The sequence below is a fragment of the Filicampus tigris genome, chromosome 16 (assembly GCF_054856515.1).
Source record: "Filicampus tigris isolate MCC_2025a chromosome 16, RoL_Ftig_1.0, whole genome shotgun sequence".
NCBI classification, from domain to species: domain Eukaryota; kingdom Metazoa; phylum Chordata; class Actinopteri; order Syngnathiformes; family Syngnathidae; genus Filicampus; species Filicampus tigris.
This window is the reverse complement of record NC_141232.1, coordinates 14,766,951-14,787,516: the sequence shown is the minus strand read 5'-3', so window position 1 is coordinate 14,787,516 and position 20,566 is coordinate 14,766,951. Positions and strand designations below refer to the sequence as shown.

The window sequence follows — 20,566 nt, the reverse complement described above, 5'->3', positions numbered from 1 at the left end:
CTCGTACACGCTAGTAACTTGTTCTTCCCAAACTAACATTTTTCTACATGAATTTGAGTGATTTAGTTATGGTCTGATGAAACCAAGTTTTACTTTTTGGCCACAATTCCAAAAGGTATCTTTGCCACCCTGCTGATCATCAAAATAACACCATCGGTCCATTTCACAAGTCAGGTTGTGTAAAAACTCTGGGTCTGCTAACCCTGAAATGAGGGACAGTCTGAGTTTTCCGTTTCAAAAAGGGAGGTAACGCAAACCAGAAAGAGTGGTAACTTTAGCCATTTTCAGAGAGAGAGGTAACTTAAGCTCTCAGCCAGTTACCGCAGTAACAGACTCTCTGAACCTAACCATGTCGGGACCAGGATGAACTCAATGAACCTTGAGTTTCTCTCTGTTTCCGCCCACTTTCAGAGCCACACACTCCATTTCATTTCCTCATTCAGTTCGCAGGCGAGTTTTGGCGTAGCTTTGTTCTGCTGTCTATCATTACAAAAATCGGAGTCGGTATGTAGAAGTCCGTTAGGCACAGTATCACTGAAAACAATTTGTGTTGAATGTACTCAATTTGATTTTGTCAAGTGGTTGCATGAAATATAATCACCTGGATCCAGATACATTTTTTAAGTAGACAATACATCTACAAAAAAATGTAGTTGTACTAGTAGTGGAAAAAACATAACCAGTAACGCCGTTGTTGTACTAGTATGCTGGAATGTTTTACTAGAGAGGATTAAAAAAAAATACATGAACCTTAAGCTGCATAGAGTCCAAAAGACTTTCTATTAGCGTGGTAGATGGAATGCTCGTTCATTTATTAAAAGGAAGTTGTTTGTCTTTTTCTTTTCCTTTGCTACAAAAGTCACTGGTGTCACACCACCTAACAAAACAACATTTCCCAAACATTTTTCTCACCAGGTGTGGGCTTTAGGGAGGTTGTTGGTGTTGGCATCAATCTGGTGGATGGTGAATAGCCGTGGGCCAGCAGCACCTACAGTAAAGGAAAATAAAAGAAAACCTTCAGTAAAAATCGACCTCGCTGTAGCTGTAGTGATGCTGGGCCCAATGTGAAGAGTAGGCTTCTAAAAGTATAGGTAAATGAATGCTTATGAAGCTGGAATACATGAGACAAAAGCCACATAAATGTTTGACAGTATGCCATGATGCATGTTGTGGGATTTAATACTTCAGAGTCATTCAAGGACAGGAAGCCAGCACTAAGGCCAGATGAGCGGAGGCTGTCATTTAGTTTGTCCCTTGATGGCAACAATACGTCCATTTATCACAATCAATGCAAGGTCACAGTCAAAACTGCAGCAAGTTAATGTTTTCAGGGAAAGTTTGGGTTTTTTATTTTCTCTAGATTTTTAACCCAGGAAAAAAGATGGCAATATTAAACATTATTGTCCGCCCATGAGATAACAAGAGCTCAGAGTGTACTCCTCATGCCTGAGTGCTTTGTCTTACAGTGGCACTATCTGCCAGCAGCGCCTCTGTGTTGGGATTGAAAAGTGACAATGTTTTAAAACAACGAGCACTCCTATCTTTTCATCACTGGTCTTACTTTACCTTGGAGGGCTTTGAAGCCCTGCAGTGGAACCCGGGAAGAACCTGTGACGAACTGCAGTAGACGGGCTCTTCGCTCCTCATCGAAAGACTCCACAGCTTTCCAGAACCACTTGACGATGTTACTATCTGGCGTGCAATGTTTAAGCCGTGTGTTGGACTTCCAGTCATTGATGTCGATTTTGCCCAGGCCACATACGATCAGCTGCGGAACAAAGAAAGCAACATGTACATTTTAGAAGTGTAACCTCGCAGGCTACAAATCCAGGCACGCATGCAGAATCTAATGAGATCATACAGTAAAAAAAAAAAAGAGTCACTTAAAAAAAGTTGTCTTTAGGAACACGTATGGACAATCCCCACATGCATGAATTATTTAAAAATACAGTTAAGACACAAGATACCCAACTTAATCGAGATACCAGCCGTTGTTCTGCCGATTTTTTGCTTTGACATGCGAGTGCAAACTTAAGATACAAACACCGTATGGTGGCAGCCAACTCAACTCAAGCCACTTCATAATAAGCAGCAGTTTGTCAGATAGTGAAGAATTCTTTAAATAAGAGGATTCAAGCTGTTTAATGCCACTCCCATTTAAAGTTGACTGTCAAGCTAAAAGTAAAACAAAGACCATTACATGTTGCGTATTTAAAATACAACTTTGCCTTAGGAATGTCGCCGCTAGCTTAATGCTAACACTTAATGGAAAACGCTAACAGGCTAACAAATAGCATCAACAGTCGTGGTGTTGAAACTATTTAAGCAACTCATATTTGAAGACAAACCGTGGAGCAACAAATGCAGGCAGACAATATCACAATACTCACAGGCATATATTCTTTATCCTCTGTTAAAAACGACTACTATTATTGCAGCTTATATTGAGTCACTGAGAGTAGTGGTGGCTCTTCTTGTTTGTGTCTGTATGACTGTATTATGCCACGCCCCCTGAATCAAGTTGATATGACAAAGGGAAAGTACCTCAAGCTCTTTCTCATCAAAAGCCTTTAATAGGTGTTGGGGGATGACTTCATTGAAGCCCTTCTGTAGAGCGAGGAACTGAGCCTCAATGCCCCGCAGAAAGCGCCAGTTGACATACAGGCGGACATACTCTTTCTTTGTGTCCTGCGTGACGGGGATACTTTTCCCATTTGGCTTGAGCTCGTGCTGGATGATCTCTCCGTAGGCATTGTGTTCTACACAGAAGGTGTGGTCCAACACGCCTGTGATGTCATTGTCCCTGAGGAGTCATTACAGGTTAAATTACCAAACTTAATCGCATGATTTGAGAAATTGGAGAAAGCATAATCAAAGAAGAAAGAATCAGTTTTCTACTATTATATCAAAATTCTGGCACAAATTGCTTTATTTTGCCTTGATTGAGTCTACAGATATCACGGCAGGTTTGCCATTGATGCCATTTTAGATACTGTATCGTCTTTATAACGATAGCTTTCAGTTGAGATGAACACTTTTCTTTACCTGTATATACTTATCAGTCTGTGAGTAACCGGAAAAAAAAAAATAGAACATAATAAAAAATCCATAATCATGACTCCCAACAATAAACCCTAGGGGGTGCTGTCACCCAGCAACCAGGTCTGGTTCAAGGCTTTTGATTCATATTATCAAATGTGCTCAAAATGTGATGTTATTTGCATTGGGTTGGATTGAACATTTATTATTCTTTTTCAAAAAAAAAATAATATCACAATGACACACATTAAAAGCCTCACAGAACACTTTTTTCAACAAAAATGTGTCGAGTACGTACAGGATCCAGACAAGACTGTTGTGCAGGTCCGGGTCTACAGACTCCATGTCGTCCAGGGTGATGGGTTTACCGAGCAGTTGTTTGTAAAAGGGTAAGGTAAAGCCTCCATCAATGTAGTGGCCATGGAACACAGCCATCCCCATGATACGGCCCACAAAGTGGAAGTACGACAAGTGCTCCTAGACATAGAAGACACGTGCAACTTTAAGAAATGATTTACATGTGGAAATTCTGACTGAAAGACAACAAGATAAAGAACAGCAAACAACAGCAGGAATAATTCAAGTGGAATCTCAAAACCAGCGCCGGTATTTGTTTTCAAAGCTGAAATGAAGTTAACATGATAAGGTAAGTACGAGTTTTGTTCACTTTAAGTGCCTGAAGTTGAGCTCATTAAAGCAAGTCAGTAGGAGAAGTTGAATCATGAAGAACTTTTCAGGTGATCAAGCTCAATGACAGTTTGATTGGAACTACCAAATAACGAGATTCTTTATGGAAACAGAAGCCATTTGGTTAGAAGTGGTTGCACTGCCATCACATTTGATGGCTGTATTGTGCATGACTCACAGGGTTGACTGCAGAGTCCGGGTTAATCTGCAGCGTGTAGATGTCATCACGGGAGTACTGGAACAGGCCATAGTACGGGTTCAACATCTCATGTGATAGCAGATAGAGCCACTCCCTGGACAAAGAGACCAAACAAAGGGGAAAAAAAAAAGATCAAAATACTGTACAATTTTGAGGGGGTGTCAATTGTGAATGTTGCTATTCGCAGCAAGGCTCGGTCTGTATTGCCCCTTTTCTAACTTTCCTACCTGGCCACTCCTCCATAATCAAGTCCTTCTTCTCCCCGAAACTTCACCATTAGCCTTTTCCATAAGTCCTTTGGCCTCATCTTCATCACTTGTCGATAGGATTCCTGCAGTGCAGTAACACAACCTCATTAAAGGAAGAAAGTTTATAAAATTTGCTAGTTGCTCGTGTGGAAAAAGCAAAATGGAGGACGCATAGACACTTTGCATTACCATCTGCAATTAGGGCCGAACGATATATAAATTAAATTGTATTACAGTAAATAATATCAGTGTCACTGATAGTGTATGATACGCGCCCGGGTTGTGTGCGGGCAGCGTGGGATCGATTCCCGTTCAGTGATGGTGTCTGTGTGTGTGCCCTGCTAATAGGGTTGCGTCAGGAAGGGCATCCGGCGTAAAAACTGCTTTGCCAAATCAATGATGCGAATCGTGCGTGCACTTCATTCGCTGTGGCGACCGCTGAGGGGAAAAGCCGAAAGGATAACAACAACAGTAAACAATATCAGACGTACATGTTTTGTCTTGTAAATTAGGATTATGTGAAAAGAAATGAAAATGAACAATGAATTCATATGAAAGACGGATCCACTTCAATTAGAGTTGTAACTTACTAAACACTAGTTTTTTTAAGCGTACACTACAACAACTTCACTAAATTCTACAAAATAAGTGCGTCAGTAAATCATACTGTAAATCAGATTACAGCAATAATGTAAACAAATCTGTGGCTTTATTACACTTCCCCCCCAAAAAATTGCAGCTTTAGAGTTTTGAAAACTGCATTCTACTACACTGCGATGTCGATTTGAACTTGATTAATTGTTCAGCCCTATTTACAATGTCCAATTATTACCATTAAATTGTACATAGGTAGAACTAGTGATGCACCGCAGATGCACACAGCCTTTTAACAACAGTTACACATGAAAATGTTGCACCACACTAAAATGAAATAAATTTGACAACTCTTGAGAAGGCTGGAAAGTCCAGTAGTGCCGCAGTGTGTTGCTTGCCTAGTTTAGACCAATTGGTTCATTGCTGTCATGCTCCAACTCAATAAGTGTTCATCCCATGTGCAGACTGCTCGCGTATTAAGGGCAGGGTTCATTAAAAGTGGATTACGGGCAGTTATAATAAACATAGTCATAAGGCTATAATAACACAGCCTCTTTCACCGCCACGTTCCACTCTTCCCTTCAGATGAGACAGACAACTTAGAGCTGCTGTGAAGGGGGGGGGGGGGGGGCTCTTATCTACACCAAAAAATACACATTTAGAAGGCACTAACAGCCCACAGGCTAACACTTGCCCATTCAGTCATGAGTTAATGCTTCGGAGGATCCGGAGAAGCTATGCAGTTATGTCTCGCACAACCTTAAGACGTCCTTTGCCCTACCGCCTGTCTCTCTCACAGTGAGATCAGCCAACAAAAATGTCTACGTTCAGATTAACAGACATGACTGTTCCAGCACATTCCACCACATATTTTATGAGGGTCGTGTAGTCTGTTGCAGGTGTTGCTGCGCTGATAAAGTGCCTGCACCTCACAGAAGCAGAAACACTCCTCGACTGAGCAAACGTACTTTAAAGAGAGGTCTGCTTCAGATTGGAAACAGAAACGCTTCCACGTGTGTGCGTGTCTCACAGTCAAACTGCCAGGGGGCATTGTTTATGGGACTACACAAGAAATAGAGATAAAACGTTCACATTCACATAGCTTGAGTGAATCTAAAAATAACAGTTAACTAAGAGCAGAACTTGTCTTGTCTGCCTCACAGACATTTATGTACAAGTAGTACCTTCACTGATGAGACTTTCCCCATTGAAGTGAATTGAAAGGCCATTATTGTATAAGTCATTGTATAATTGGTCCCAGTCTAAACAGAGTAAAATTTACACTTGGAAGATAGTAAAAATATTCAAGTAAATTTTTTTTTAAACTGTGTACCAGAGATTTTCCTATCCAAATCTATGTGGGTGGAGCTTCAAACAAAGTTTAATCATCATTTCGAGGAATCTATGAAACTTGAAGTCCGTGTAAAGCGAAAATAAACAGAACAGAAAAGAGTGGTGTTAACATCCCTGCCATATTTCAATGATTAAAAAAAAACACAGTAAAATTGGTCGATTCATTTTTACAGAGTCACAATGTTTTTCCCTCTAACTGAGTTGTATTTAAACATTTTAGAGTACAATTGCCTCCCCTGGCCACCAGAGCGAGAGTATATCTTCAGAATGGATCAAAATCTCTTAACTCAGAGTACACAAGGCTCTCATCAGGGTAAAATGTGGGTGAGTAACTTATGTTCTCATAACATAAACATTGATTCTAATAATTGGCGTACAATTAATCCACTACTTTGAGTAAGATTTACTTAAGGAATATTTTACTCTCTTCCAAGTGTTAATTGTAATCAGTTTAGTTTGGGACCAAATACAGTCTTTTCAGAGTCAAAAGCACACTATGAAATTTATTGTGTAGCTCACATACGCGGGCTTTACTACTAGCTTAATTGCTCCATTTTTTTCATCTTACTTTAGAAACGGTCTAATTGAAACTTACTCAAATAACTCGAATTCTGGCATAGCAAGACATAGCAAAAACATGCACCGAACAACAGCTGCTAACTTGTAACTTGTATTTTGAGGCATTTTTGAGTCAGTGTACACCACATTATGTCAATTAAGCAGTTGGTTCAATGAAGCTAATGTAATAGTCAAGGGGTGCCTCGGTGAGATATAGATGATGTGGTAACATCATTGATGTCATTCCCTCCTCACCTCAAATATTTCCTCACGGGACACCTCGATGCGACAATGCCCAGCCTGTGGCTGCTGCTGAGACAGTTCTTGTCGGAGGATCTTGAGCTTCTGGACTAGGTCTCGCTTGTACTTGGGCACCGTGAGGCACTCTGCCTCATCTGGGAGCTGACCTGTGGACACCAGAGCCTGCTGGACCTGATCCTTCAACGGGTTCTGACGACTGATGGGCAAAAGAAAGAGAATTGTAAGGATGATTGGAAAGACCAGGAAATAAGAGACAGAGATATAATTATCTTTATGAGGGGCCTGAGATTATCAATATCCAATCCAACCAACACATTGACGAGGGCAGTCATTGTTAGACAGTGGTAAATTAAATAACTCAGAATAGCCAAAGAATCAATTCAACCTGTAAATTCTTGGTGAGCCAAACCACGTTTTAGGCATAATTTAAGCAGCGTGCAATATAGAATAGAGACACACCTATTATTCCAATACACATACAAATACAAAAATGCTTTCCCCAAGCCTTAGTTTTCAGTTTAGCTGTGGCCAAATGGTCAAAATCCATTTGAAAAATAATTCATCTGCATGAATAATTATCATCCTCTTCACCAAGGTATTAGTACTAAACATAATAACTTGTCAGAAACATGTCAAATGTATTGTCAAAGAAGCAGCAAGTATGAAAAAGACAGAAATATTATAAGAAAATGAAGCATTCAACTTTTAAGTTGGAGTTTTTTTTTGTCCTTCCAGAATCAAATGGTTGTTATTGGGTAAGACTATTTCCACAATGGCATTTTGCACTGCAGTGGGGTTCGCAGGCAAGCCGAGAACTCTGAGCAGGGTCGTAAAAAAAAAAAGCAAAGCGAAGGGAAGAGAGGAAACACATGTGTCGGTCAGTGTGACTGCGAGTGTAGTAAAAATGATTTTGAAAGAAGTTCAAGTCAGTTGATCTGAGAAAAGCCTAACTTTTAAGAACGGACATACGAAGGCAGAGGCAAAACAGACAGCAGACTCGGGCAGGCTGCAGTTGACAGAGGTTCAATTAGACCACAATTGCTCTCAAGTATCCTTCTAATGGCCCGCGTTGTCCATAATCACATTGACAACTTTGCTTAGTTTGTAGTGTCTGCCAAGTGGAATTGAGTTAGGCTTCTCAATCACTTCCCGTTGGCCTAGAAAGCCACAGGGCCCCAAAGGACTCTCAAGAACTCCTCTTGAATCCCTTGATTTCCTGCAGACTAGACTCTCAGGGAGGGATGGGAAGTAGGAAGTGTACTCGCCTGACAGCATCTAAATCGAGCAGACAACTCACAGGGCGGGAGAAGGATGACAACAGGCACAAAACACTCTCCTGCACTTTCACCTAGGAAGTATCTCTGCCCTTGAATCTCCTCGTCACAAACAAAATACATGATTCTCTTTTCTTTGGTCAGTAAAACTCTGCAACCTACAGACATTCGCTGCTGCGACACGGCACCACAATGAACGGACGTTTACAGTATATTATACCGTAAATCTAAATCCTGTGGGGGATGACATGATAACTCATCATGCTGCTATATTCAAAACAGGTTTGGAATCAAGGATTCTGTTACTGAACAGTCACCCTGACAGTCGGGTTTGAAACATGTATAATGGGGGAAATCTATACTGCAGCAAAAAAGTGCTTGCTGGATGCTCAGACAAAGTCTCAATGAAATAAAAAGCAGCATTAAAAACGACAAATTTGACAGACTCAGACAGTATATCAAACATTTTTGTGGTATGACGGAACAGGGTGGGGGGCGGGCGTTGAAATCCCTGAATTGATAAAAGGCAGATGTCTTGATGGAACTCCATGATGCTTGATATCTTTTCCAGATAGCACATATTTCCTAATCTCATCCTAATACTGTTGTATTTTGCAGTACCCATAATAAAAAGACAAAAGGCAATCAAATACAGCTTAAAGTGGAAGTCAACTCCCAAAAATGCTTTGCAATAATATGTTCTATGCGCCTTCACGAGTCTTAACACGACATTCTGATTAATGTTAAGAAAGAAAAATCCAGCCGTTTTTAGTCATCTTAGAGGGCGGCCATTTTGTCACTTCTGTCGAATGAAAATGACATCACAACTGCTCAGGGTTCAGGTAACAACCAATCGCGGGTTGTTTTCTGAAGCTGAGACATGATCAATCTTTACCTGAACTGTGATGTCATTTTCAGTGTGCAAGTGACAAAATGGCCGCCTCTTGAGATGGACAAAAATGGGTGAATTCTACTGCTTAACTCAGATTCCACAAACACAATATTAATCAGAACGCCATGTTTTGATTAGTGGGCCTGCATAGAACATATTCTTGTAAAGCACAATTTTAGGGTTGACTTTAAATCAGTTATTTGGCAATTCAACATTATACTATCGATCTCAAGCAAAATCCATTAACCTTGACATTCGGCAATCAACTGCACAATTATATTACTTAAAGAATTCTATATGCGATTATTTTATTTTTTTTTAACCACAACACTCTGCCTAACACTAAAATAGTCCCAACGGAAACAAAGGTAAATGCATTCCTGTGCCCTCACCCACTTGAACCTTGTTCTATTTCACCAGAAAAAAACAAAACAACTTCTCTGTATAATCTTTCTCATGAAAAAGCATCTTACGTAGGAAAAAAGTGGTGTGCCAAATTAAATTTTGAAGACTTTACAGGGGACCACAGATTTAAAAAAAAAAAAAAAAAAAAAAAAAAAAAAAAAGAAAAATGAGTAGAAAATGCCAGCATGTTCTTTGATCCATGTGAAGGGGAAAAGAAGAAACCGGATCTCTCTGCAATGCATTCCGTCCCTGCACAGAGGAGGAATGAGGTCAGGCAGAGGAGGCCCTTCAAGGCACCCGTCCACCGTTCCATCTTCGTGAAGCAAAGGCTTATGGGTAAATCTATGGCCGTTAACAGCACAGTAGGTGTTTGAACAGCTGCATAGGCAAAGACATTCTGAACATATGTTTGGGCCATGCTCAAAGGTTTGGACTATGCACAAATACATAAACCAATGCATAAACCTCCACAGAATGACTCCAAAACACAATTCATTAACAGACTTGGGGCATTACATTCATGTGCTATTTCCTGGATGTAAGATATCATCCTCGTCTCTCATTCTCCTGTCAGATGTCTCGCCAACACCAGCTATGTGACGAATAGTGTGCTAAAATGCCTTTAAGAACCGAAACTCTACAAGGCTTTAAGCATGTGTGATGTTTGTGTGGAAAATGGAAAAAGTGGAGAGAATGTGTGGCCGTGTGCAACAGGGGCTTGCTGGAATTAAAAACAAATCTTACCTCACATTCTGACTTTCAATGCCTCCTCGTGAGCCATTTGGGCTTGGACTGTAAATGCAAAACAAAGACAATTGAGTCCAGGAAATTAAACAGAACCACATTTTTGTTATTTTCCTTTACTTGCCCTGTTTAAGGATTTCACAATAATATACTGTAAGGATACAAAAGGTCACAACTCACTTAAGGACTCGATGCAGGTTGGCAGAGAGGCGTGGGTCAGTGAACTGTGTGGTTCTGTTGTTGTGGTCCACAAAGTATACTCTCCCCGTGGCAGTGTTCCGTATCTCCCATCCAGGAGGTAGTGGACCTAATTCCTCACAGTTCACATTACTCAGATCTCTGACGTGACAGAAAAAAACAACACATTCAAACGTACAAGAATAAAAAACAAGAATAAAAAAACAAAGAAGAGAAATTATGGAGACACTTTTTAAGTATCATTCTGACAAAGGGAGAAGCTATGCTAATTGCTAAGATAACGCAAGATTGACACGGCTAGGACGTAATACCGGAATTAAGTGCTTGGGGCATCAGGTCCACTTGTCACAGACGTCTGGCTGGAACCGTGATAAAGTGGAGAAGATCCAATTTGAACAGGCAAATTAATACAAGTCTGGACTCCCAGGAGAAAATCTACCGGTTTTCGTTAAACAGAACCGGAACTGGAAATGAATTACAGTACACTACCACGTACATCAGCCAGCCAGCAGGCCTATAATGTTAAAAGTATAGGGACGAAATATTTATAATAAGAGTTATGTTCGTTGTTTGTTTTCACAATCGAGGCCTGATTGTTTTGATTTTGACTTTTGAGGTCTACACAACAAATGTTCTCAAAATTACAGTAGAGCTCAAGAAAATACAGTTTGCTGCCATACACAAAGTGAATTTAAGAACTAAAAACTTGATTACATAAAAAAGAATAACAATTGTTAATTCGTTATATTTTCATATTTTTATTGTTTGATAAAACCCCCTTGCTCAGATCCCTGGGATTAACCTGCAAATAGTGCAACAAAAAGATGCATAGCACCGACATGACAAATTCTTGAGTCCTAAAATGAAGTGTTTTATAGATACTTTTCAAAACGCCACACTGACGACTTCCCAAAAGGCTTTAAAACTTGACAGACTTGCAACCAGCTTTATGCTATGAACCCTGGCTGGCCTATTATGACACAAGCCAATCTAGCTCAGTGTCAGATGGTAAAGTCATAGGCTTTGAGATGAGGCGGGAAAGCAGTGCATAGCTCCTCAACTGTTGCGTCATATTGTGATGATGTCACAAATCCTGGAGGTCACATACCTTGGTACTCTGGGGTCGTGCCATGTGCTGACACCTGTCTGAGTGTGAAGGAAGTACACTTGGCCTTGTTGCGTGGTCCTCTGTTCTGTAAAATGATTTTAAAAAAGGGGTCAGTTAAACACAAGACGCAATACAATAATTAGTATCCAGAAGGAGCCAAATCGATGATTCCTTGGTGATTTACAGGCTAATAAATATCAGAGAGGAAGGAGAGGTTGTTGTTTTTTTTGGGAGGAATTGAGCTCATTCATCACCTGCCACAATGTGGTTTTCAAGGTGCAGCCTCCAGACAGCTTCCTGCTAACTCTTTGGATTCTGTTTTACACATAAGATGCCAACCAACTCACCGTATAAGTTTCAGGTGACAGCACTTGGTGTGTGCTCACATGAGAAGAATCAGATTTTCTGACAGATTTAAAAAGCACTGCCAAAAAAAACAAGGAATGAAGGACAGAGGGAGGAAGGAGAAGGAGACTAGCCGAGAGAGGCTAGGAGCCTCCTAAATCTCAGACTCTGAGCACAAGCACACAGCTCTGGCTCCAAAACCCATGTAAAGAAAATTCCCGTGAGGATAAACAAAACTCCCAAAGATGTCCTCCTTGACTGCAGCTGGTGTGTGTGTTTACTTTTTACATGAATGTGTCCGATTGTTTGAGTATGTGCAGAAAAGAGAAAGGAGGTGGGGAGGGGAGCAAATGGCGGCAGCCAGACCTTAAGAGCCAGATCAATTCAATTAGATTGTCTAAAATGGAGCCAGTATTACAGGCTCCTTGTGTGGGGCTACAGCATCACAGAGAGGTTGTGGACTGAATGAGGGCTCAGACGAGCTGCATTACTGAGCCCAGTGTTCAGCAGGAAGGAGTGAAGCAATTAGCACAATACAATTACAGCGATGACAGGATTCATCGTTGGGTGTAGAAGTGCAAAAGAAATACCAGAGCATGGGGATATATGTAATTATAAAAACCTTTATCCTAACCCTCAATCATGTAAATGTTTTAAATTTACTTTATTTCATTCAATTTTTTTGAAAGCGGAAGTCAACCCAAACATATTTTTTTCAAGAATATGTTTCCAGCAGGCCCACTAGTTGAAACACGGCATCCTGATTAATTTTGCGTTTGTGGAATATAAGTTAAGCAGCAAAATGCACTCGTTTTTAGCCATCTCTGGGGGCGGCCATTTTGGCACTTCTGTCAACTGAACATGACATCACAGTTGATCAAGGCTCAGGTAACGACCAAACACAGCTCACCTGTTTTCTGAAGCTGAGCCATGAGTGGTCGTTATCTGAGCCCTGAGCATCTGTGATGCCATTTTCACTCGACAGAAGTGACAAAATGGCCGCAGCCTGAGCTAGCTAAAACATGTGGCTTTTGCTGCTTAACTCATATTCAATGTACACAATATTAATCAGAATGCTGTTTCAACTAGTGGGCCTGCTGGGAACATATTCTTGAAAAATATATGTTTAGGTTGACTTCTGATTTCAGACAACAGGGAAATAGAATAATGGTTCATACAATAATGCTGTTGACTATTGGTTCAACATTTTATTATTTCAATTTCTTTTATTTCAAACTGGCAGTACAGTTGATTAGGATTCAGTTACTGCTTTGGTCAGAAAATAAGTAGTGATGTTGGTCTTTGTTTTAGAAATTAAAAGCAGATGTTGGCAAATTTGGACAAGGAAAAGAGGGCTCTAAACAATTAATCAATTATGAATATAGTTGTTGATTAATTTGATAATCGACTGGTTGTCAATTCATTGATTAATTGCTGTAACTGTGGCGCCACTAACCATAGCCCTCTGGGAGATCTGGAGGTGTGTGCAGGTGTGTTCTGCTCATGTAGTTGCGGTGCCTCTGGGAGCGAACGCGCCTCTCCTGGGCACGCTGGTCATCGTCATTTGGTGGCAATGCTGTTGTAGGCGTGGCACCGTTTGTGCTGATGGGAGTGTTCTCATCAACGATGCAGCTAAGTGGCCGCCCAGGGCTTGAGTACTCTGATGCAGGTCTGAGAGAGAGAAAAAAAAAAGTAAGCTTAATAAGGACATGGTATTTTTTGTTCATGGTTCTCCTGTTTGAATATTTTGGGATTAAAAATGAAGTATTTTTTGGAGTTTCTGCAGGCTGTACAGTGGACGCACCTGGTCGGCCTCTCCCACTGTGTGGTGCGTGTGATGTGGTTCAAGTACTGGATTCGTCCAGATGCAGTTCTCCTCTCCTCCCAGCTGGAATCAGAAACAAACACATGCACAGCAGTGAGCGGACATAGTTATGCTGCCACAGGACTGCTCAGCAGCGACCTGCCTCGCGGCGCTGTCTGAATTTCCATATTTCATATAGCAGGATGTATCGTTTAAGACTTGCAACACAGTCTACAAAGCTCCCCCTCAGATGATAAGAGATTTCCCCCAACAGACTCACCCGTCTGGAAGATCATTGTCAAACAGCCGACTGCAGTCTACCACTGGGCCTCCTGTGCCTATCCGGTCTCTGGACTGCAAGCTCACTGAAGCAACACATGGCAGACAGATGCACACACTGGAATTACTAGACAGCAGATTACAGAGCAAGCCTCGTTACGTTATATTGGCACAGAATCGAGCCATATATTTTTGCGTATAGTCTGGCGTCGAAATCCGACACCACATTTTAGATGATGACTGTAAATACAGGGCAGGTTTTTGAGAAACAACCTGAAACATACAGGCCAATAAGAAAACACATTTCATGTTTTATTTTTTCTAATTTTTTTTACTGGTCTGTTATTTCCTGGTGATTATTGTTTGTGGTGTGATCTGATCCTTGTTTGGGTGTCCTTGTGAACTTACCCACGATCTGGCCTCTGACTGTGTCACTGTCATTTGGACTCAGTTTGTTCAAGTCTAGTCTCTGGTCTGTGGAGGGAACACAGATGCAGAAAAAAAAAAAAGAAAGTGGGGAGACAAAGAGGAAATGAGAACAGAGTTGGAAAGATCAGATGGGACAAGAGACGCTTCGTCGGTTTCATATATGTAAACAATAATAAATGAACAAGTGGGACACATTCTTCTCATTGGGGAAGTCATACTCTTCGACATCATCTCCCTCTACCTCAGTTACAGGCTCATATGCTTATCCATCTCTCCATCTGTCTTCAAGCCACATATTGAGGGTGTCCCGAAACAGATGCTCTGACGGCCACAGGCTGTAAAATCTGACCGAGCATCGGTAGAGAGCAGGCTTCAGTTCAGATGCAAAGGTCAACCAACATTTGACAAATTTCAGTACAAAGCCTGCACTATTCTGCTTCTTCTTAGAATGGACATGGACTATTGCCCAGTCTGGAAACTCTTTATATGAAGTTCTTAAAGACTGGAATTTGAGAGAGAGAGAGAGAGAGAGAGAGAGAGATAGACACGCGCACACACAGACTCACATCAGGGAGGAAAGAAACAAACAAACAAAAAGTCCATGTTGCCTGCAGACATGAAAACGGCCACTATCTCTTCTCTGTTGTCTGGGTGTCATGCAGATCAGCCCAGGATGTCTGTCTAGACTAAACAGGGACCAAAACAGGCAATGGTCAAACCATTACAAGGCTGGCGGGAGGTCAGCTGCCGCAGAGAGACAAACACAAAACACACATAGACGTCTGCAGGAATGTGCTCGCTCACATTGGTGCATTTCATTGAAATACATGGGCAGCCTCATAAACAAAGATGAGCGATACAGAGCCCTTTCGCACTTAGACACAAATGTAAAAGGACGAGCCAAGACGCTATACAGTACAATTAAACCCAAATGTTGAATTAAAGCCAATGCTCTGTATAGGGCTAGCAGATGGGACAAATCTACTATTCATTTAAATGCATGTTCCAGCAAAAGACTGCCAAACACACAACAACCGAGCTTGTCTAAAGTTGTACTGTGATGCATGTCGGCATGAAACGGCCGGTTGTCTGGATCAGCAGACATATATAGAGGGAGGCCAGTCACCAAAGGCACGCTCTTGTTGTCTCTTTCAATGTTGCCAGTCTGTGGAGCAAACTGATGGGGGACACTAGGGGGTGAAGGTGAGGCCAGGAGAAGGAAATGCAGACGTGAACCACTCACAGATGCACAAGGTTCAGGTTTCCTCTATCACTCCAGGAAAACAACTCCTTCAAATAAAAGTTGGATACTACAGTCAAACGCCGCCTTTAATGCGGTTCATCGTTCATGCCCCTGTTATATTGTGATTTTTAAGCGATTGTTCTTTGTTTTCTTATAATAAAAAGGTAGGTCCAGATTTGGAGTTGCACACATTTAGTATAGTAGGAGTGTAGTGCCGCAATATAATAGGCAGCACTGAGCTCTACTGGAAGAGATGCAGCAAGAAAGGCCTCAATATTGTAGTCGCAACAGTATTATTTGTTGTTCCCACAGCAGAGAGAATATATGCTCTGGTTTTATGTGTTACGGCTTGATATGTGTTGAAGAATTATAATTATAATCTTTATTATCATTGCATCGGGTAAAATAAAATTGAGCAAAGTATCAGTTGTTTGAAGGTTTATAATTAGCACAACTTTAATGCTATTTCCGTTATGTCAAGATCAAGCTAGCAGACTTTCGCTAGGCAGAGCATGGCAAGTTCATTTGTAGAGCACAAGCCTTACACAAAACATTTAAAAGTATTTACAGCTACATACAATTACAAAAAGGCAAATTAAAATAATTCCATGAAACATGAATATATTCAATTAAAAGCAAAAACACTTTCAGTTGTCATATGCACAACTAACTAAGTGTTCACAGCCTAAATTTGAACATTGTCAAAATTGAGGCCTGTCCCACATCTTCTGGAAGATAGCTCCAGATTTTAGCAGCATGAAACTGAAACGTTAAACATAATTATATGGATTTGTTGAACGTTTCAGTTTTTATCATATACAATGTTTAATTTTTTCTTATGAGTTACTTTTACAGCAAAGTTCAACTGCTAGGGACAAATAAACATCTTGAAGCAAGCACACATTGCCTCATATTTGGAGAACTATTCATTTCCTCAATTTGTATATGCCAGTCTGTGTGTTTTAATAAGTTTAAGTGTGTTTAATGAGTTTAAAGCATGTGGGAGGGTTAAAACGACAAAAAAATGTAAATGGTCACAGATTTCAAACGTCTCCACCACAATAAAGTGGGGTATAAGAGTTTTTGGGTAAAAGTTCTAACTGAGCCACATTTTGGGGACATAGTGGCTCAGGTGATTGAGTGGCTGCCCAGCAATGAGAAAGATCCCCCTCAGTTCTATCGATGCATGTTGGAGCATACGGAACCCAGAGTTGCCTTTGGTTTGAGTATCAGGATTAGGATTATTTATTCTTCTTCCATGGTAGCATCATCTTTCATTGTGTGAGCGGACATCAAATATATTCAGGGTGAGTTCGAAATAAATGCAGACCCTTTATACTAAACCTATAATGGACTTCCATTACAGAGGCATTGCTTAGAGCTTCATTTATCCAGTTAGCTTCTTCTGACCAGCCATTTTTAGAGTAATGACAGGGTGATGTGGTTTGAAGGTTGACCCCACTTACACCCAAGTCTGGCTTGTGTCTGACCTAATGAGTTAGACATGACACCACCCTATGCAGCATTTAACCTCTGGTTGTTGTTTTAATTTAGTTGTAATGACAACTACGTCCTTAACCGCCACAGACTTGTTTTAACACCGCACTGATGAGCTAATAATGGAGTAGATTCAGTGGTTAGGGTGCAAGCAGGAATTTGCTGTGTAGTCCAGATGAATGACGTTACCAAAAATATTTGGTGTTTTTACACATTCAGTGCAAGTGGCTATTGCGTTCCCATTATGCCGGTCTATTTAAGGGTTTTTCTTAAAATTATATAATGATAAAATACATGATTACAAAGTACATATTTTTACAATGTCATGGTGCAAACGAAGGTTGAGTATCAACTTACAGCCGGTGTCTTTAAGGCGGTTGATCGCATTGGACAGAAGGCGAATGCATCCCAGGAAGCCAGCCCCTTGTTTCTTATGAATCTTCTTGTGGTTCCACACACTGATAGTGATAGAATCTGATTTCCCGATGTATCTGAGGTGAAAATACGAATACATGAAATATATTTATGATACTCTCACATAGACACAACAAGAGTCTGTTTTGTCTGATTTTTAAGCAAGAAAAAAAAAGTCCAAGCATCCATGTATTAGCTTCCCTGCTGCCGCTTTGAATGTTCTCCCGTTCTTAATATATCAGGTGAAGCTATGAATGCGATTAAAACATGACCACATGTTTTGACACATGTACTCGGGTGGACTCGCTCCTTCTAAATAAAACTCTGGAGAACTGACAGAAGGGGATCCCACTGTAATTATCATAGCAGTTACCAAAAGGGATATGAAACAATGGTCTGTGAGTAAGACGTCTGGACATTTTGAGTCAATGCCAAATGCCTGTCTGGGGTGCGATGTGAGAGTGCGGCTAGGTCAGACAGACGTGGCGGGAGGGAAGTACTGTAATGTTTTGGACATTTGAAACACCCGCCATTTAATACAATTAGTCAGTCTTTTAATACGACTCATGTCCGATAACATGTACAGTCATGTATCCTAAGACACAATCATATTATGCTAAAAAGAGACCAACAACTAAGGCAGAAAACATATGTATGTGGTTGCGATGCCTGCTGATTGTGGTTTTCAAAAAAATGACCCAAAAAATAAAACGAAATATAAAATACAGTAATAAAAAAAGTTATTATTAATGAAATGGGAAAAATCTCCGTGCAGATGTTCTGAACTCCCAATTTCTTACCAAACACGTATTACACAATAATGCTGTCAGCATGGATGTAGCTCAACTACTAGCTGAGGTCATCTCATATATTTACTGTAATTATGCCGAAATACTGCATTAACGTAGGTTGGTGACAGATTAAGACTTGTTCTGATTTCCAGATTTGAGTTACGTTGCCGCTGTAGGGACTGTATTCCGTCGCTAATTTAGCAGCCCTTGTACGCGATTAATCAGGTTTTCTGACATTTATGCAAGAAGACTAATAGGTGTATTTATGCCAGATAAAACTGTGCCAGTAGGTTTATGACAGACTGAATTAGGACAACAGGTGGAGTATAATTTAAGGCCAGAGAGCTTGTTGGGTTGATCAGTCGAATAAAACCTCTCCTCCATTAAATTGGGATTAAAGTTGAGAATTAAGAGGGTGTATAGTCAACCTAACTTGGGAGGAAACATTCACAGCAAATCCCAAAGGATTTATGCTAAGCCAGAGTCTGTCTCCATCAAACTCTTAAAATGTAAATACATGCACACAACTTTTCCCCCCTAAAGTCAAATGTGACAAGAACAGATAATATATCGGCAATGTTAAAAGAGAGCGCGCCGTATCCCGAGCAACCAAACAAACTTAGACGTGCGCTTCTTCTGCAGTTGGCTATGCTAATCGGTTGGATAAACATTGGAAACTTTCACTCTCACATTCACTCAGGCGCTCTGTCTGTATTTTTTCCAGGTTACTTTCACAGGACAAGCCATCTTTGGAAAAGGAGATCAGGGTAAATGTACTGGACATGCTCGTGTTCCAGTCGTTGGAAGCAAATACTACTAGTCTATTTCTGTGTTTGAAATACTATTCCAAGGGACATTTTTAGACCATTTGTTCACATTGATGGGTTATGTCATAACTGTGACTAGAAAAGTGTCAGCTTTTACAGCTGGTACTGTTCGAATCCTGACATTTCTAAATGTATGTACTAAGGTTCAACAGGGAAACAAACGTTGTGAAACTTTAAAACTTACAGCTTCATTTGAACATTGGGGAACATTGAAAGAGAGTCAGTAACTCACAAGTCATAGTGCTGATTCCACTTGGGGTCAAGTGTGTTCCTCACAGTATCTGTCGAGTGGCATTGCCCCGAACCGTCCACAACCACCTTAGCAAAAGGATCAGGGAGGCCTACAAGAAGAGAAAAATACCACCACATTAAGCTAACTGACTACTTCACGAGGAAACTTGCATCTATGGACGGCTAATGCAAAAAGTACTAAGACAACAACAGCAACGTTTAACGTCATTCGTCATTACAAAACCCACAAAGACAAGTAAGCTAATGTCACAGTTTAGCTAGCGATGCGAACATTGGTTGAGGACCAGTAAAAAATATGTGATTGTGAACATTTAAGTACAGCTAAGTAAAGTAACAAGGGGTCGGATGGTTTGTCAAAAACGGTCCGAACCGTTCATATCAACTGTTGCATTTCCTATGGCATAGTCATGCAAATCTACGCCCCGCCCTCTAATAAGGAGGCGAAGTGATGTGCACTTCGAAAGTAGCTCCGCCTCCTAAATGCACCAAAGCACAGATCCCAACAGCTGTGCAAAAGAAGTATACTAGCGTGTAGAGAGGAAAAAAAGGAGTGAAGACGTTTTTGGATTCAAGGATGATCGTTTTGATTAAACCGGGAAAAAGACATGCAAGATTTTAAAACTGAAGATAAGAGACACAAAATCAAAAATGTTTCCTTTTATCTGTCTGACGCTCGTAAGATAGCTCTGTGAACCTAAGATAGATAGGTTAGCTCAACAGTAAGCTCGCCCAAAGCTGGTCAAATACTTCATGTCGATTCTGTTAGTTACATTTTTAGACACTGTACTTTTACGATCATGATCATGATGTATTTTTTTTAATCACTCCAACATATGTTGTGACTGAGAAAAATTTTACGACTTGACTTAAAACTTGCTTGAACTAAGTAATGACTTGACTTGACTTGCTTGACATTTGGTGGCGACTCGGCTTGACTTTTTTTCCACAGTGACTTGGGACTTGCTTGAGACTTGAAGGTTACGACTTGAGACTTACTTGTGACTTACACATATGTGCCTTACTCCCAGCTTTGGTTAAAAATGTTCTGACTTAACAGTGCCAATACATTTATCCATCCATCCATCCATCCATTATCGATACCCCTTCTCCTCACAAGAGTCGCTG

General features: G+C 40.6%; 1 protein-coding gene across 2 annotated transcripts in view; it reads right to left on the bottom strand.

Annotated features, from left to right (window-relative positions):
• The window catches only part of smurf2 (SMAD specific E3 ubiquitin protein ligase 2), a 55,372-nt gene that overhangs the window by 978 nt on the left and 33,828 nt on the right, over positions 1-20,566 (bottom strand). For both annotated transcript variants that reach the window (XM_086056263.1, XM_086056264.1), the window contains 16 exons: positions 19,422-19,530; positions 17,515-17,648; positions 14,397-14,462; positions 13,990-14,074; positions 13,710-13,793; positions 13,362-13,576; positions 11,561-11,645; positions 10,435-10,593; positions 10,255-10,302; positions 6,934-7,135; positions 4,153-4,256; positions 3,905-4,019; positions 3,338-3,516; positions 2,545-2,803; positions 1,567-1,768; positions 913-988 (listed from right to left, as the gene is read on the bottom strand). In XM_086056263.1, coding sequence (XP_085912389.1) covers positions 913-988; positions 1,567-1,768; positions 2,545-2,803; positions 3,338-3,516; positions 3,905-4,019; positions 4,153-4,256; positions 6,934-7,135; positions 10,255-10,302; positions 10,435-10,593; positions 11,561-11,645; positions 13,362-13,576; positions 13,710-13,793; positions 13,990-14,074; positions 14,397-14,462; positions 17,515-17,648; positions 19,422-19,530 — 2,122 coding nt within the window. The remainder of the gene's footprint in view (positions 1-912; positions 989-1,566; positions 1,769-2,544; positions 2,804-3,337; positions 3,517-3,904; positions 4,020-4,152; positions 4,257-6,933; positions 7,136-10,254; positions 10,303-10,434; positions 10,594-11,560; positions 11,646-13,361; positions 13,577-13,709; positions 13,794-13,989; positions 14,075-14,396; positions 14,463-17,514; positions 17,649-19,421; positions 19,531-20,566) is intronic.